General features: G+C 37.1%; 1 protein-coding gene across 1 annotated transcript in view; it reads right to left on the bottom strand.

Annotated features, from left to right (window-relative positions):
- The window catches only part of TTC27 (tetratricopeptide repeat domain 27), a 114,542-nt gene that overhangs the window by 42,845 nt on the left and 53,385 nt on the right, over positions 1-18,312 (bottom strand). Inside the window, 1 exon segment of the mRNA XM_026051175.1 lies at positions 11,655-11,768. Within this exon segment, the coding sequence (XP_025906960.1) occupies positions 11,655-11,768 (114 nt within the window).

The raw sequence follows: 18,312 nt of genomic DNA, 5'->3' as shown, positions 1-18,312 counted from the left end.
ACCCATAATGTGAATCTACAGATAGTCACCTGAGCTAAGCAGTAACCGCTCCTTTGTGGTATTAGAAATAGCTAAGGTGTTTTACGAACAAAATGCTCCTTTGCCAAAATTTTTTTTTTTTTTTTTTTTTTTAACTATTCTCATTCAGTTATAAATCTCAGGAATATGCTTTGTTACTCTGATGAAGGGCACAGAGGATGAATGAAAGACAAGTTCAATTTCTTTAGTCTCAAATTTGAATTGATTCTCAGACAGCATCTTGGGACACCTGCTGTTTTTCGTACTGTTACAAGAAAACAGTGTCCCCTGTTAATCYCCCAGCCCCCTCCTCTCCCTGCCAAACATCAAAACAAACTAAAAACAGTAATACTATGTTAACACCAAGAATAGCTTCCCTAAACAGGGAAATCTTGACTGATATCCAGTAGCTTCTGTTGAAAAATGACTTGGCAAGAAATTCACATTCTTCCAGTAGCTGAGCCTGACCCAGCAACCCTGCAGTATCTGATGGTAAGTACATTAGAAATATGACACATGGGCAAAGTGTTCAAACTTGAGCTGTCCCAAAGAAAGGGAATCACATTCTGAGAAATCTGTTTTCAATATATAGATTTTCTTGAAAGGTATCCAATCCAACTCTTCACATGTTCCTGGAAAGCTCTCCATATATTAAGAATAAAAACAAACAAAACCACTATCATTCTCTGTCGACGATCAATCTACTTACCACAATTGTGGAAGAATATCTTYGGTAATGACTGCATGAAAAATGCAATTCTGAATTCAAGTACAAAATGAAAATATTCTACATGCATTCAATATTGTATGCCTGATTGGAAGTACATTCAAAGAGAAGCACATCAAGCTCCTCAAAGGATTCACATCTCCTTTAAGGTACAGGAACCCTTACAGAACTACAATGCTCCCAGAGTTGCATAGCTGTATGGGATTCTGGCAGAATACCTAAAGGAATCACAGAATCACAGGTTGCCAAGGTTGGCAGGAATCACAGGTTGGCAGGGCTGGAAGGGACCTCTAGAGATCATCTAGTCCAACCTTCCCGCATGTGGCACAGGGTGGCATCCAGGCAGGTTTTGAAGACCTCCAGAGAAGGAGACTCCACAAGCTGAACAGGCCCAACTCACTCAGTCTCTCCTCATACAAGAGATGTCCCAGTCCCTTAATCATCTTTGTAGCTCTCCACTGCACCCTCTCTAGCAGCTCCACGTACTCTTGTACTGGGGAGCCAGAACTGCACCCAGTACTCCAGGGGCGGCCTCACYAGCGCTGAGTAGAGGGACAGGATCCCCTTCCTTGACCTGCTGGCAACACTCCTCCTGATGCAGGCCAGGATCCCATTGGCCTTCTTGGCCACAAGGGCACTGCTGGCTCATGGTTAACTTGGTGTCAACCAGGACTCCCAGGTGAATATATATTCCCAGGAATTTGTAGGAAATATACTTGTAGGAAATATACTTGTAGGAAATATACTTGTAGGAAATATACTTGTAGGAAATATACTTGTAGGAAATATACTTGTAGGAAATTCCTGACTCCCAGGAAAATGTATTTGTAGGAAATTCCTAACATCCCAGGAAAATATATTTGTATTCAAAATAGTCAATATAGTATGTAATCAAAATAAACAAGCAAAACAACTTTCATGGAGCATGAAGGAGTTCTACGTTCTCTGCTGGCCATTCAAACACACAGGCTCAGGATCAGAGGCAGAATCAAGGTAGATCTRACACAGCAACTAAACATGCATTTATATTTATTTTGCATGGCATTAATATCGAGATGGAAGTCCCTGCCCAACAAAGCAGTAGCAGCCGGACCAAAGCAGCCATGAAAACAAACACACACACCTTTCTAATTAATTATGGCCAATAGCAATAAGCYCCAGCAGCACCAGTTTCTTGCTGGAGTCTGTATGACCTTCAGGAGGCCCTGTGCTGCCACCAGAAGCAGTGACAGCCTCTCTCACAGCTGCCCCTTTTATTCCAGAAACTCCCAACCTGGCTAGAAGAACCAGCAGCAGCAGCAGCTTTCCAGCCACCATGTTTTTTTGGGACTGTGAGGAAAGGAGGCTCGTGGGGCTTCCGAGCCTGGCAGCCCACCCTGCTGTGCACCTGCATCCCGGTACCGAGGACCGGGGTGCGGAAGGCACCTTTCAAAGCAAGAATTATCCCAGCTAGATGCAGGGTGAAAGCTCGTGAAAAACTACCTTAACACTACCCTATAATTCGGCATTTTAAAACTTAAGTGTCTRATCTCACAATGTTAGTAGGTGCTCTTCATGTGTAAAATTTGAACAGGGGAAAATGGACTAAAGTGCAAGATGAGGACTTCTGTAGTGGAATCATTTACGATATGTTTCTATTTCTAGGCAACTCCAGTGTTTGTTCCAATCTGCATCTGGAAAAAGGGAAGGTACACTACAGAAACGTATATGATAGCCATAAACAATATTATTTATACCATTTCAAATCGAGTTCAGGCATATTATGTCACCTAGCTTACAAAAATATCTGCCCACCTGTCAAAACTTTCAAGTCTTATCAAAAAAGCACAGTGCTATTATTATAAATAATATTCAGACAGTAAGCAATACTGTGAAGAAASTGGATAACTGCAAAAGTGAATGGAAATAATGAAAAGGGCCAACATCATATCATCCTATAACTCTCCATATACCAATCCAAATGATCATTTGAATCAACGGTCTTTAAATCGATTTGGAAACTTCCAAAGCCAAAAAGACTCCGAAATTCATAAATAAGTGGAACAAGTACTAAATGAGCTGAGTTAGGCCAGCAAACAGCTCAGTCCAAAGCTACATTCAGCCCACAAACTTTGCAAAGTTGATCTCCAATAAAATTCTTCCCAAWCAACTGATTTTTTACAGCCTGTATTTCCATTTTTTCCTAATTTTGGAGGTGTAGAAACAACATACAATTACTAGATTTTCTTTGTGTATTTATTTCATATAGTACAGCTTGGAGTGCTATATCTTTGGCACATAGGAAATTTTGGTAGAAACTTTCAATAAAGAAAGCAGTTATCACTGCCTCCTACAGCATTGTAGTTACAAGCTAATTTCCAAGAATGGATATTTGTATTTTTATTCTCAGATTCAAAATTTTTGAAATAATCTGAAAAAACAGTTTTTCCATCATTAATTATCTAAAGAGAAAAAAAATGAATGGACTATCATGTTTTGTCTTATTCTTCACTGTTTCTRAATTTAATTCACAGAGGTCTGTTATCGATTCATTTACCTTGCTTGCAAATCCGTACATCCCACTTAYTGTAACTCAATACTCTCTGGGTCAATGATTATAAATCCATGAGGCTTATGCTTTATCAGTCTCGTTGGTGAAACTCATCTATTCAAATCTTTCTTGTAACTGGTGCTTAAGGACTCAAAGCTTTAACACATTCTCTGTGATCACCCGTGGTGCTGACTCGCCTAAGACAAGTGAAATGATTCCAATACAAAGATCCAAGACTCTAATTTGGCTATACATTGACTTTTTTGCCTCTAAGCTTATATTTGAAAGTAATTTTTCCRGTTTTTGACAGATTTTGCTTCTGAGGAGAGTCTCCTTTGACAAAATGTGCAAGTTTTTGTTAAAATCACAGCTTGTACTATACCGTCTTGTGCCACAGTCTTTCACTTTAAACACTTCCAAAACTATAGCTAGTCTCCAGCCTCTCATTTCCTGCAATGGTTAAAGCAGCACTAACATACTTTCTATTGGAAAACRAAAGAAAAAAACCCACACAGAACAATGCTGGATCTGTTTCAAAATATTAAAACAAACAAAACCCCCCAAACCTCACTGATCTACAATTGTTCGCCTCACTTTCATGACACTTATTCCTCCGTAATTGTCTTCATAGATCTAAGCTTCATTTCAGTAGATAAGCAGGCCCTATCAATTACATCTAAGATTACAAACTAGTCTTTTAAGACTAAGCATGATAGATACTTTTGCTGTAATTGTTTTGTTTGCATTTGTGTTGCATTTGTGCATTCCCTTTTTTAATTTACATGTTAGAGAAAGATGAATATCATATCTCACACCCTAAATAAGAAAAAATATGCTCATTATTTGTCTTTTAGATTTTTTAGATAGATTTAAATTCTTTATGACAGCAATGGAAATGTCATCAGCAAATCCAGCAAATACTTATTAATACATTAATACATTTTAACAAAGCGTGTTTTGCATTTACAACTTGCTATTTTCTTACAGATAACAAAAACACACGGGTTGCGATTACATTGTTATTAGTATTACGTTCCCCACTTCTTACACTTGATTTTATATACAGTCAAGAACAACACGCTTTCTTGTTTTATAAGCTCCCAAGGAGTTTCTCACCTGTGAATCAACTAGGTATTGTACTAAATAGGAAAACATGTTTTTGCACCTGCACGACAGTCTACAGCTGTTGAGGCCAGGCTCACCTCTTCAATATGTTCTTGTTCAAGGCATTTAAGGCATTTTGCCAGTGATTTTCACCAGATCATGAATCTGATAATCTTTAAACTTAAAGCACCAAAATACGTGCTGCTGGTATATTAATTTAACTGTGTAGGTTTAATAAATTTTATTATAAAATCAAGCATCATTAATGATATTGAATGTACAAAGATGTGAACATTTAATTCAGTTTAATGCTAAATATTTACTGAATTTAGCTAAATTCACAAATTTAAATAATTTTTCTACACTATTCCTAGTCCATAAAAAATGGATTTTTCAAAATATTTTTTGTTGCCTTAGTTTAGAAAGCTTGACTGAGCATTTAGTTAAGTTATACTTGTTGCTATTGTCTACCTTTCCATCTGAGATTATTCAGTCTTTAATTCTATGGCCTGTGAATTAAAGCTGCTTCTTATTTGCTCCTTTAAATGGTGGAAATTGGAAAGCTCTTTATACAGTACTTCCAAGGTCTTTTCCTCTGTGATATTACGGTAGTTTATTCTACTCCACTCTCACTTTTACTCTATCCTTAGGTGAACAAATTAATTACTGTCTTTAAATCTCTTCCCTAAATATCCCCTAAAGGCTTAGGCAACAAAGTCACTCAGAGTTACTGACATCCTAGTAAGTTCTAACATCAAAATTCTTCAGGAGGAGACTTCCTCTTGAAACTGATGTACTGGTTTCAGTACAAACACATTTTGATGGCAATCAAGCCAGAACTTGAAAACTCTGTAAGGCCCCTCCTTAAAAGTAGCAGCTAGAAATGACAGGGTTAAAATAGCAAAAAGACCTCTTGCTTTTCCATGGCTCCAGATCATGAGATGAACCTTTAAGACACAGGCAGGTACTGAGAGCTCTACAGAGAAGTAAGCTGGGAGCAAAGTTATCAAGCAGGATGCTGGAACCTTGAACACGTATATTCAGGTCAGATAGTGTGGAGGGGTTTAGGACTACCAAACACCTGTCTTTAAAAAAAAACAAATAAGTAGATTCTTACCATAAATGTCTACTTGTTACATCAGGCCACATATCCGTACAGGTATTTATCACTTTAAAAGCAATATAGCCTACTAATTAAGAAATAAATATTAGCGTCTCTTGTCAGAAAAAAAAAGTTTGAATTTCTTTAAAATAGTGCTTTACAACTGGGTGGGGAGGAAAGCAAACCAGAGGAAATGAGTCCAACAATCCCAAATTAAATCTAAAGCATTTAGTTCTCAAAATTAACACAAAAGAGGTCAAGGTTATAAGTAGAAGATAATTGAATTCTTATGTATCTGATGCAATATTTCCCTTCTGTTTTAAACAAATTAAGTGTAAGAGCCAAAGAGTATACCAGACTATCTAGAGCACCTCCATGTGGAATTTTTTTTTAGTCAAATACTCACTGAAAGTGGTGTGGTAAAACAAAGAAGGAATCCAATAGGAGCATAACTGACTACCAAAATAAACTTCCTGTCCTTAAAGTTTAAAGAGCTTAAAGTTATTTACTGCCAGTATTTAGGATGTGCATTTCAATATTATAAACTCTTAATGACAGAAGCGTCAGGATAAATCCACTTATCGAGCACAAATGTATACTACCCTTATCAGTGAGGTGGGGCTATCTGAACTTTCTATTTATTCCCCCAAAGTAGCTGTTTGTCAGTTAGTTATTTTAAAATTATTGTTAAATTACTTTGCACCAAGTTTGGCTTTCTATTCTTTACTAAGGAGAAAAGTCAGGAGAAAGAGGAAGTAATACAGTGAAAGCTGTTACTGTTACTTTTAGATTTAATATCAATATAGGATGCATAAACAACTGCCTTAACAGACAAAGGAGAGTGTGTTTTGAAATACTTCCGATATATACTGGACAGTATGGCTCAATAAACTTAATCTACCAATACTGGGCAATTTTAGGCTTTTTTAAGCTCACCTGGGAATATATATCTCCAGTTTTACAGGGATATTTATGGGTCAATAGCTGTAAAGAGTGATGGACTTAAAGTCACCAATAGGTAGGAATAGTGTGCACCTCATGCCTTGCATTTGGTCTGACAATGTACAGAATATGGAACTTGATTATTTTAATTCCTGTAAAAGGAACTGTACAAGTTAACTTTTTATTGTTTGCTTTTAGGGCAAAGCTGAGAAAGATATGCAYGTTTTGTTATGGAATCTGCAGTCATTCATTTGTTTTTGTAAGTAGCTGTCATCATTTTGTCCACACAAAAAAAATGCAACTGCTGTTCAGTGTAGCTTAAGGATTTTCCTATCTGACACTTATTCCCACTACCCTCATTCTCAGGACACTCTCACTACTCTCAGGACACTAGTGAAGAGGGAAGGAAGGTAAAAACCCTTCAGAGCAAAGATTCAAATGGCAACAGCTGGAAAAACGCAAGGTTTATTTTGGCTGCTTTTTAGAAAATGTATTACACCAGGATTGTAACAGATCTAGTATTTAACATAAATTCTCAAATGACTAAAGAAGCTTGTACGTTTTAAGTACTAGCTAAGAAAATATGAACAAAGTGTAGCTATAAAGAATGGCTACATTCTTTTCCGGACACTGCCTAACAGCCCTAATCCAAATTGGCAAATACAACAGGGCAGTAGAAAATTCCTAAGCAGAAAGTAGTACCTGGAAGATCATAATATTCAATATTCTTTTTCCTAAGYGGTACAAAACCCATTATTCTTGAAGAATCCTTGGCTGAGTGGATCTCCTTTTTGTGCAAAAAGGATAATCATTTGCTGGAAGAAAAACAGATGGTGCCAAGCACCCTCGTAATTATTTTGAAGTGTGTTAATAAGCTCTGTATATCACTAGAATCACTTGTGCAAAGTAACATCTTGTGTATTTTGTCTTCTGTTTCCTTAAGCAAAATGAAATAATTCCTGGAAATGCACATTTTGAGATAAAAATCACTAACCATCACCAAAAATTACTCTCCTCTGTGACTTATTATTGAATAAGGTTTATTTCAAGGGTTCTGGAGACCTTAGGATTTTGTATAGAACTCATCAAGTAAAGATTTTGAGATACCTAGCTTTTCTCCTCTTTTTAAAAGCTTCTTGGAAATAGTAATAAATGCAATTAACAATAGTTGAGAATTGTGAGAATATCAATGGAAAATCTCTACAGGTTTAATGGGAACGTGCTTCTACTTACTATACTTCTGAAGGCAGCAATTTAAATCTCACTCCATACCCCAGATCCCAGGAACTTTTCAATAAAATTTCTAAATTCATATAAGACATCTCAGAGCCAAATTTTTAAGTCAATCTTTTTTTTCCACTCTGTCATCCTCGCTCTCATTCAATACACACTTTCAAAGCAACTATTAAATTCTTATTTAATGTACTCTTTAGGGTATAAGAGGGGGTTTTGAAGGATAGGGGTAGACTCCCAGGCCAGTGCACAACTAAACACCCTGTGAGGCGAACAAAACAGTAAAGGTGCATTAGCACAAGTGAGGCCTCACAGCACACAAGATGCCAGAAGATTTATACCTCTTCTCTTTATAGATGCACACTGAACTCTTCAGGTCTGAAAGACAACACACCAGCTAAGACATACACCAACAACCTCTACAGAATGCCTCAAGCAGGAAAATTTTAAACCAACAAATGAGAATTTTTTTTCACACACAGAAAAATAGAAGTCATTGGAGAAAATGACACTCTAAAGTACTATTTAAGTGAAAATTGGAGAGCAGTTGACACACAATTCCCAACCACATACATCTGTCTATGACTAAGGATATAAAACAAGATCTCACGTGGCCTTTCTCAGACATAACGCTTAGCTTATAATATTGCCCGTCTGCTCCCAGATCTCCTAAGCTCTTATTAAAAACACCCTCTCAAGACACATTTCTTCTACCAGAGAAATTTCTGCATGGCCAAGAAAAGCACGCGTGCAAGCACCATATGAAATACAGCAAACGYTGTACTGCACGTGCAGAAAAGGCTAGCAACTGGCCCATTATCACCAGGTGCAGCCAAGGGGAGAAAATACAAGGGGAGAAAGAGGATAAAACAAGCTGACAAACGCTCCAAACACAAAGGTAGCCAGTGTAACCACACAGATTAAGCCTTGGGAAGTGACTGCAATGAGAGGCTGGGGACCAGGCCTTAGCCAGCTACCGGTGCACCCGGCCTGCAGGCCGCAGCACCTGGGCCGGACTGCTGATTCTCTTCTCCCAAACCTGGTATCCTCTGCAGAGAGGATTCCTGAATTTCTGAATTACTTTTTTACCACAGAAAGCAGCTGAAGATCTTCAAACTGATGAGGCAACTGCAGGTTGATAAATAGCTTTCCACACAACTAGCAACAACTAACACTTGTTTCCTCCTCTACTCTCCTTCTCCCTTCTCTTTGACTTGGCACATCATTCATTTGGGAAAATAAATAAATTTTAAAAAGCTCTTAAAAATCATGCAGTATACAGAAACACATTCTGATTGGCAGATCCTTGATCCACACTGCAATATATGTTATACTGCTCCCTATTAAACAGTCTAGAGGAATGTAAGGGAACCCAGTTTTAGGCCAAGCTCCAAGTGCTGTTTCTTATTTGTGTATCCAAAACACATTTAGACAAAAACTGGATGGAGACAACCAGTGGCCTCCGGAAAAAAAAAAAAAAAAAAAAAAAAAAAAAAAAATCTTTCCTCCTCACTTCCAGTTAGCTATTAGCTGAAACACATTCCACTGCACCCAGAATGATTTTTTTAGTTCATACTTTAAAAATAATTAGAAAAGTTTTGTAAATGATTATTCCAATTCCTTTTGAAGCTTTCTAATTAAAGAACTTTTTACAATATCATTTCATAAAAGCTTTTCAGCATAAACTAGGAATCTATCCAATACTTGGAACATGACAGCTAAATTCAAACAATATACTTACAATAGCTGTAATTATTTTGAAATAATTAAAATAAGCTAAACCAACAAAGTGAGGACCATAAAAAAGCAGTCCAAAAGCAGTTTCTTTGACAAAAAAAAGTGAAATGAGGCAAATGTAGCCTGGATTGCCCTATACAGAAAGGCAGTAGATGATGGCCTATTAATATTCCCCTAAAAAAGTGTTTATCAGATGGTTAGAAGGATTTTCAAATCCAGTGCAAACAAAATAGCAGCAGATATGAGTGGAAATCAGGAAAGAAAGAATTACAACAGAAAAACAGAGTCCCAGCATAATAAGGTGGAGTCTATATTGGTCTGCACACACTCATTGGGTAACCCCAAATCACATTAGTTAGAAGATTTGATTTTATCGATTTATATTCAAGTTGTCTTGCATGGACTCTCAATTACTTTAAAGACAGATATTGTAAAGAACAGGGAGAATACAACCATATTACACTCACCTCTTTCCTTATTTTCCAGGCTGAAGTAAACTTGCCCTTTCTCACACTTTACCATCCAATCTTGTTACACCAGTTTGATAAAACATGAAATCATAAAAAAGTAGGAAACAGATCTGGGCTCAAACTTAAGCATCTTCATGAAGATGATGGCAAAAGGACCTTGTGCTATGTATGCCAATAACACAGGACACTCAGTCTATGCTTCCTGATTCTGATTCCTTAAGAATTCTTAGAACTGTTAGAAATCACAGTATCTGGTTAAAAATTTTGGTTTGATGGAGTTCAGAAATAAAAACCTTAAATGGAAAGATATCCAGATTATTTGATTTAGTTTAGCACTGATCATCACTTAAACATCCTCTAACTTTTATGCAAATTGAGCTTGATACAGAATCAAATCAGTATAAATGCCATTCTATTCAGATGCCTTCATTAAAAATAGTAAGATTAAAAATAATACTTAAAAAACTCASAGATTCAGTCCCTGCTGTGGGGTCACCTCTCCAAATGGCCCAGTATATGCTATTCAATCTCCTTTTTCGAAAATCCAGAGCTTGTATGAAAAATGGCAGCATTTAGCAATTGCAACACATGGGAATTCACATACGTGCCTTAACCATCAGCCTTTGATGAGATTTCCATCATGACATTATCAAACTGTATACAGTATGAGGTATGACAGCTTCTAATACTCAGGTTTACCAAGATAAATAAGAAAATGTGGGCAACACTCCAATTGCTTTGTGACTTAGTGCTTAAAGCACCCCGAGATCGCTCCCCCAATGCCTTCACATACTACATCTTCTCCCAGTCAGGGAATGTGGGCTTCTCTAACATTCCTAACGATCCTGGAAAATTCCACTAGAGCAACTTTGTGCACTCCTTGTCAGGAGAAAAGTGTGGCAGCAATTGATGTGGCAGACCTTACAAGATCCATGCACTAATAATGATTTTAGATGAAAAAATCAGTATATTCAGGATGCAAATACCCATCAGTCATTCATCTTATATGTCCCTCATCCTTTTTAGTCATCAGGAGTGTTGCTTGACAGACACATAGAAATGTCTGCTCTTCATGTRTGACAAGACAACTCAACAGTAATAAAGGTGACTCATAAAACTCTTCAATGTGAAGAAACAACCCTTATAAAGTTTATAGGTTTTTTTAATCTTTTAAATAATTTCATAAATAAATCTCATGAGCTGATAAATTTCTCATTTGGATTTTGAAAATGTGTTATTTACATTTGGAGCAAGATTTAGTCACTGCCTCAAATCTGCAATAAAAATATCAATTGCTAAGTGGCACGTCAAAATAGTAAATCAAAAAGTGCAACTTTATGAATAAAGGTGCTTTTCTGTTTGTATGGTACCAACAACCACTTGCAAGTCTCAATTTTCCTATAGATGTTTTAATTCCGTTAAAGAAATAACTGAAGTAGCTTTACATCCATGAATTCTTCTGAAATATCTGAGTCATTTACGAAAGTCAGAAACTGCAAGTTAGAAAACAGACTAATTTCAATCTTCCAAAACTTTTATAACTTTCTGAAAGAAAGAGACCATTTATTACTTGTACATATAAGAGTTTGTCTCGTGACTGGCAGAAATGAAAAGATTTGTGGTCTATGCATCTAACTTAAAAGTATAATTACAAATCTCGGCTCACTATATTGTTTATAGAAAGGAGAAGTACCTTAGCATTCTCCTACCTGGTTCCATGTAATATGCATAGGGACCTGGTATTTGTAACACAGATATCCAAAGTAGAACTAGGCAGCTCAGAAGCCTTACCTGAGTTTGCTTCATTGCTCGCTCCATTCGGCGAGTGCTGCCCCTCTCAAGCTTTGTCCGAAGAAGCAAGGCTGAAGTCTGAATGGCCCAGAACTTCGGCTGAGAGAGTAAACACTGGAGAGAGGGAGGAAGGAGGGGAAAAAAAGCTTTAATTTTAGAGGAAATATGAAAATGTAAATTTTGAATCATATCTCAAGCATAAATTCCATTTCCTATTCTGAAAGTTAAGACACCTGGTCATTGTATCTATTTGATGAATTCAAAATCGTACAGACTAATCTTTTTAAAATGTTTACAGGATTGGCACCAAAACTGCTTTTTCCTTCCCAAATACTGCAGCTCTGAGTGCATATATACTACATGGTGCACACAGAAGAAAGGTAATCAACCAAACTGCAAAAGGAAAGAACAATTTGATACTGTGCTTTACTGCTTTGACATTTCACCTGAACTATACTTTTTTCTTAGAGGAATGAGAAGAGAAGGAAGAGATAATCTTAGACTAGAACTTGTGACTGGTGATTATCTACAAGGAAAAAAACTTAAGGAAAGTTTGAATCTTCTTTCACATCTGACAAGGAATACCTTGCCATCTACAGCAATTAAAATAATAGTTCTTAAAATAAGAATCACAATCTCTGGTGCTCCATCTTGTGTCTATTGTTTCTCTCAACTCTGAGCCCCCTCTTCTCCACACCTGCCTATGACATAAGCGTAGACAATAAAACCCCTGCTTTGGCCCTCCTCATCTTAAGGCACAAGAAAATCTCCCAGACTATGCTTTTTTGTCAGGTGTTCCAATCTTCTGTATTAACAGCACCTCCATGTTAAAATAAGCTGAAATTGCTACGTACATCAAGAATATCAATCAAGTTAGATTTTGTTATGACTTGAGGGTAATAAAAAGACTTTGGGATCTGCAGTATAATCTACAGGGAATAGAGAATAATCAGTAAAAAGCTTCCCTATAAACACAATAGTTACGACTTGTTTAGATGCATTTAACTTGATGCCAGTCTTCAATCACTGACTTTTATGAAAGGCCAATGAGAGATGTATAGCCAGCATAACTTTGATACCACTTAATCTGTAGGTAGCCTGGATTCTTTCCAGCACAGTTTCTGACACAAATGCCATTAATTCTGTTAAGCTGGAAGAGGGAGACAGCAGTAAAACTTCCTACTGCAGTAAAATCCCCTACTGCATTAAAAAGCACGCCTTGCTGGTGGTTTCAGAGAGATGCCTGGCAAGCTTCTGTCATGCCTATTCCATAATTTCTTCACCAGAAAGGAAGCAGAAATAGAACAGCTAAAACAGTATTTCTGCAAGAAAAGCAGCAGAGGGAAGAGAAGTAACAGCAAATCAATTAGAAAGGAAAGCAGTACTCAAACACCTCAACAGCATCTATCCTCCCTATAGTGACCAATGTTTTGATATCTCTGCACAGAGTCACCGATATCTTCTACTCATTACTGCACTAACAAGTTCCCAAACATTGGTAAACCATCTTGTTTGTACTCAGCAGCTGAAAATATCAGGAAAATGTGATCAAATATTATATATTCTGTATACCACCAAGTATCACCTTACAAATTCAATATTGTCAATAACTGGTCTGAATCGTAGCTTTCTTACTATGGGAAGTTCAATCAGCTACCTAATTTCCTTTGGTCTGGAAGCTCCTGTTGCAGCAGGAAAGCAAAGCATTCCTAAGAGAGGTCCATGTTTCTGACTTTATTTTTCAGTGGTCCAGTCTGTTTGGCTCCTAAAAAGTAATCCTAAAACATTGTTTCGCTGTACATTTGAATGATGTTTACYTTATAAAAGGTAACTTCTTTTGGGAGAAAGGCTACCTTCCCTCTCTTTTCTCTTCTTGATATGGCACCAWATTACTTGATCCTCCCTCAAGCTCCCATCAAAAAAATGCTATATGGTGCTGGATACTAATAGTTATTTGTCAAAGGAGCACAACATCTGTCAAGAGAAAAATAAAAGCTGAAGTGCTCAATTAATCAATGGTGCTGSAGGTGCTCATTTTCAGGTCCAATTGCAGCCCTCATCCATTGCCATGTTCATAATGTTTGAAACAGAAAAAAATATGTGAATATATAAATGGCACAAATATTTATGCTTATGGTTTTGAAGAGCAGTTGCAGAAAATGTATTAGTAACGATGAAGYGTACTTGAAATAACCACTCAGAACATCTACAGATTCCAGACAATAAATGTTTTTGTCAGCCCCAAAGCCTTAAAGTTCCACCTGAAGCTAAATGTAGACTTAATGAGACCATAGTTTGGAAAAGACATCTGGAAACAATAGAAATTAAGTCAAGATTTTGCAAGTTTTGTCAACATATTGCAAATGTTATGTACTAAAGACAGTTAAGAAATAATTCAGAACAAAAACACATTATYGAGAATCTTCACAAGTCATCTTTGTTCATGTTTTAGGGAAAACAATAAAATAAGGAAAAGAAAAACAGAAAAACGCAATGGGATGAGACGGCAGGAAAGTTAGGCAACTTTTTCTGTACAGAATGGAATGTTTTCACATGGGCAAACTCATCACGCCAATTCTTCCCCACAATGTTCCTACAACAAAAAAAAAGTCTTAATATCTTCCTCTTCTATTATTTCATAGTGAAAAAAGAAATATTGGTAAAATATTACATAAAAGCAACACACTTTATTCAGTATACCCTCCCTAGATGATACTGGAAAGAAACAATAAGGACTTCAAAGTCCTGGTAACTAAATTGTAAGCAGTTATATAATTTCCTACTTATCTTAGAACAAAGCTGCAAATAATACCCTGTTATGCGYGCACATTGCAACTGAGATCTAATTTCAGAGCTAGGTTGATTCAAGTACAATTACTCAGTCTCAGCATTATTCAGAATTTAACCTAGGCATGATACATTCCCTGATACCTCCTATTCATCTGTGAAAGAAAGAGATAAGTAAGATAGAGAAGGGTTGCATAAATTACAACTTTCATACTAAATTTGTAACAAGCTAATCTTAAAGCTAGTGAATACTGCTATTTCACACATACACATACATACTAATTATAGGTTTGCATGTATACATATTACATTATATAACATATATGCGTGCGTGCATGCAATCATGTATATAACGTCTGGTTTTAAGGAAACAAAGATAGAGAAACTGGTCTGAAGCTTAAAACCAGGAATGTAATATATTCGATATCAAAATAAAAGAAGTTAACCAGAGAAACTTGGGAAAGATGGGACACAGGGATGTTAGTGCCCTACAATACCACATGACAGCCAGTTGACAAACTACAAAAAGTCTTCTAAAGGGTAGATGAATAAGGCTGCCGTAAGCAATCATCACTTAAAGAAAGTGTAGGTTGTCAAGAGCAATTSCTCTGCATGACTCCAGTTGCTATTCTTAGAGGTACTACAAAAATTTTCAGGGCCCTCCCAGCCAGGAATAGAGTACAGGTGCTACTTAGATTTGCTAGATGAGAACCTGGAAGATCTAAACATGATTTTTGTTATTTACACTTCTAAATTTTAAGATTTTTTTTTCTCATTACAAGTCTATGCTTTAAGTAAGTCCATTCATTTATCTTTGAAGTTTGTGCAACGATAAAACTATCAGCGGCCTGACCACCTACTGTGATTGCTGTAACACAGCTTTGATTGAGGCTAGACTTTTGAACTTTGAGCATCTTCAAATGCCACAAGCTGCAAAATTCTSAAGAATTTAGCTATTAATCCACCACTAAACCAAACTATTTACCTATTAGCCAAATTGCCTAGACATGGTAAAATGACTTACTTCAAGGCACTGACATGAGGCACCTAAGGATTACTCTGCTCCTTTCTCCTGTCACCACCTCCAGAGAACAGCCTTTAGTTTGGATTCACTCAAGTATTTCCTATTGTATTTTTWAAAATAAACCTTAAAAATATTTTAGAAAGAATGAAAAAATCCCTTCTTAATTTCTTTATATTACAAAATTCAGTTAACATAGTTCACTAGACTTGTTTACACATCCAAAAATCCACATATAGTTATGATTTCAAAGTTACCCACATAGATTACTATTTKTTTATAATTAGTGATACTTCATATGGCCGAACATATATTTATCTGATGATCATCATGTACTCATGCAGAACAAAACTGTTTTTCTGTGTCAGGCAATACTAATGACACCTTGGTTTATATTGAATCTAGTTTATGGTCTAAAAGATTCAAATAATTCAAGCTAAACTTATCAGCAGGTACACTAATCTGGGTTAAGAATTAGTCTTTCAATGTATAAAGCTGATAAAGGAAAAACCATTCTTAATCTATAATAAAAAAGAAACATTAGGGTAAAAATTATATTTCTATGAAGCACTGGAAAAAGCAGCCGAATAGGTCTCAAAATGTCAAATAACACAAGTTTCAAAGAACTAGTCATACAAATACCTGTCAGAGATGACCTATACAAACTTGTTTGTGTTTTGGTTTTTTTAAAGGACTAGAGTTGCCTGGGGGATGTGCTCTGCTAGCCCTGCCGATGACAGATAAAGAAGAAATCACTGCAAATATAAAAGTCAGTGTCAGTCTTGGCTGCAGAGACCATCAGATCGTGAAGTCTGAGATCCTGTGAAAAGTGGGGAAGATGAAGAACAGAATTACAGACTTCAGGAGAGCAAATTTTGGCTTGCTGAGGGATATGCTTGGCAGGATCCCAGAGCGAGACTGCCCTGAAGGGCAATGGGACCCAGGAGAGTTGATCGATCTTCCAAGAAACTCGTAAAAGCACCAGAACGCTCCATTCCAGCATGTACAAAGCTAAGAACTTGTGGCAGAAGGCCCCAGGAGATGAATGAGGAACTCCTCACCAAGCCCAAATGCAAGAAGGAAGCACACACAGGTGCACTTGTAAGGCTACATATAAAGACCCCAGCCAAGCTGTTGAAATTAATTAGGGCAACAAAAGATATCAATAATAGTTAATAATAATTTGCATAGGAGAAGAAAAAGAGAACACATATTAAGGAAAATAGGGCCCTGTTCAATTGGGCAGGAACCTAGTAATATGGAAGGGCATGGAAAAGGTCAAGGTACTCAGTACCTCTCTGTCTTGTTCTGGCAACAGCAGTACAGGATTTTCCCAATTTTGCTGCCAAGGCTGTTGCACATTTTCATTGATGACATYGATGAAGTGCATTCTTAAGAAGTTCATGGATGAAATTAAATGGAGGAAGAGGTCGATACGCTGGAGGGTAGGTCATTCATTCAGAGGACCTTAACAGGCTTGAAGAACATGCTGGCAGAAAGCTCAAAGCAGAGTCTCACATGTGGGAAGCAGTAACCCCACGCACCAATGCAGGCTAGGTGCCAAGTGGACAGAAAACAGCTGTGCAGAAAAGGAGCTGGGGGTTGCTGGACAAATAAATCATAAGTCAGCAAGTCTGCTTTTATGGGACAACCACCAACTGCATATGAGGTTACTAGCCAAGATGTAGCCAGCAGGTTATGGGAAATGATTCTTCCCTTTCTATCCAAGCTTTGGGCTTACCAGTACAAGACACATACAGACATACGGGGCCAAGTCCTGCACAGGACCACCCAGATCCGAGGGGTCTGGAGCACACAACATATGAAAAGAGGCTAAGGGAACTGCTTCGGTTCAGTGTTAGAAGAGCTAAAACTTCGCTTTACAGTACCTAATGGGTGGGTCCAGAGGAGATGGATCCACACTGTTATTAGAGGTTAGAGGGGGAAAAAAACAACAATAGATACAATTTGGTACACAGGAAAATTTTCAGGATGACGGTAGCCCAGCATTGGAACACTGTTCAAAAAGTTTGGTAATCTTCATTCTTGGAGATACTCAAAGCAAGAACAAGGTCTTGAATAAGATAAGTTAAACCTCTCTTGAGTGGGAAGTTGGACCACACAACCTCCAGGGCCTCCTTCCAAACTAAACTACGCTATGACTTTCTTCACTGACCGCTTAACAGCCTTAAAGTGCTAAACTCTTGCACAGAAACTTCAGGTAGGTGCAGAAGGTTAAAGGAGGATCGATCACGTACAGATGCTGAGATTTTACAACCTATTGAGAACTCAACCATTTCACTCTGAGCACCCTACTCCAAACAGTGACATTTCTAGTAGTAGAGTGGGACATAGAGGCAGCTTTTTAATGCCATAAAGCAAAATGCAGTTTATTTGTGATTGAGTAGTTTCCTATGTGATACCGTTTTCATGTTAAACTGAAAAGTCTAGCAAGAGAGTAAGGGAATGACCTAGATTTCTAGYTAACAAGTAAGTAGGAGAATCATGGCTTGACAACAAAACAAGCAAGTCAATAAAAAATAATAACCCCTCCCAACATTTCCTGCACTTCTTGGAGTATGAATATGCAAAAATCTTAAGATTACTGAAAGAAAGGAAACAGCTTCCCTGTTCAAATCTAGCACGCATACCAGTTGTGCTCTGTCCCTCTCAAATATTTAAACATATATATTTTTAAAAATATGTTATATATGTCACCAGTGAACACTGATCTCTTCAGTTCAATTCATGAAAAACTAAACTCGTCAAGTGAGGAGTTCTTGCTCTTATCACAACACTCCACTTTTTTTTTTTTTTTTTTTGAGACTACTACACTACCTAAAAGAAATC

Source organism: Nothoprocta perdicaria, unplaced genomic scaffold (genome assembly GCF_003342845.1).
Source record: "Nothoprocta perdicaria isolate Ctin4 unplaced genomic scaffold, notPer1 scaffold_73, whole genome shotgun sequence".
Taxonomy (NCBI): Eukaryota; Metazoa; Chordata; class Aves; order Tinamiformes; family Tinamidae; genus Nothoprocta; species Nothoprocta perdicaria.
Note: the sequence above shows the minus strand (reverse complement) of the source record. Positions and strands in the feature narration are given on the sequence as shown.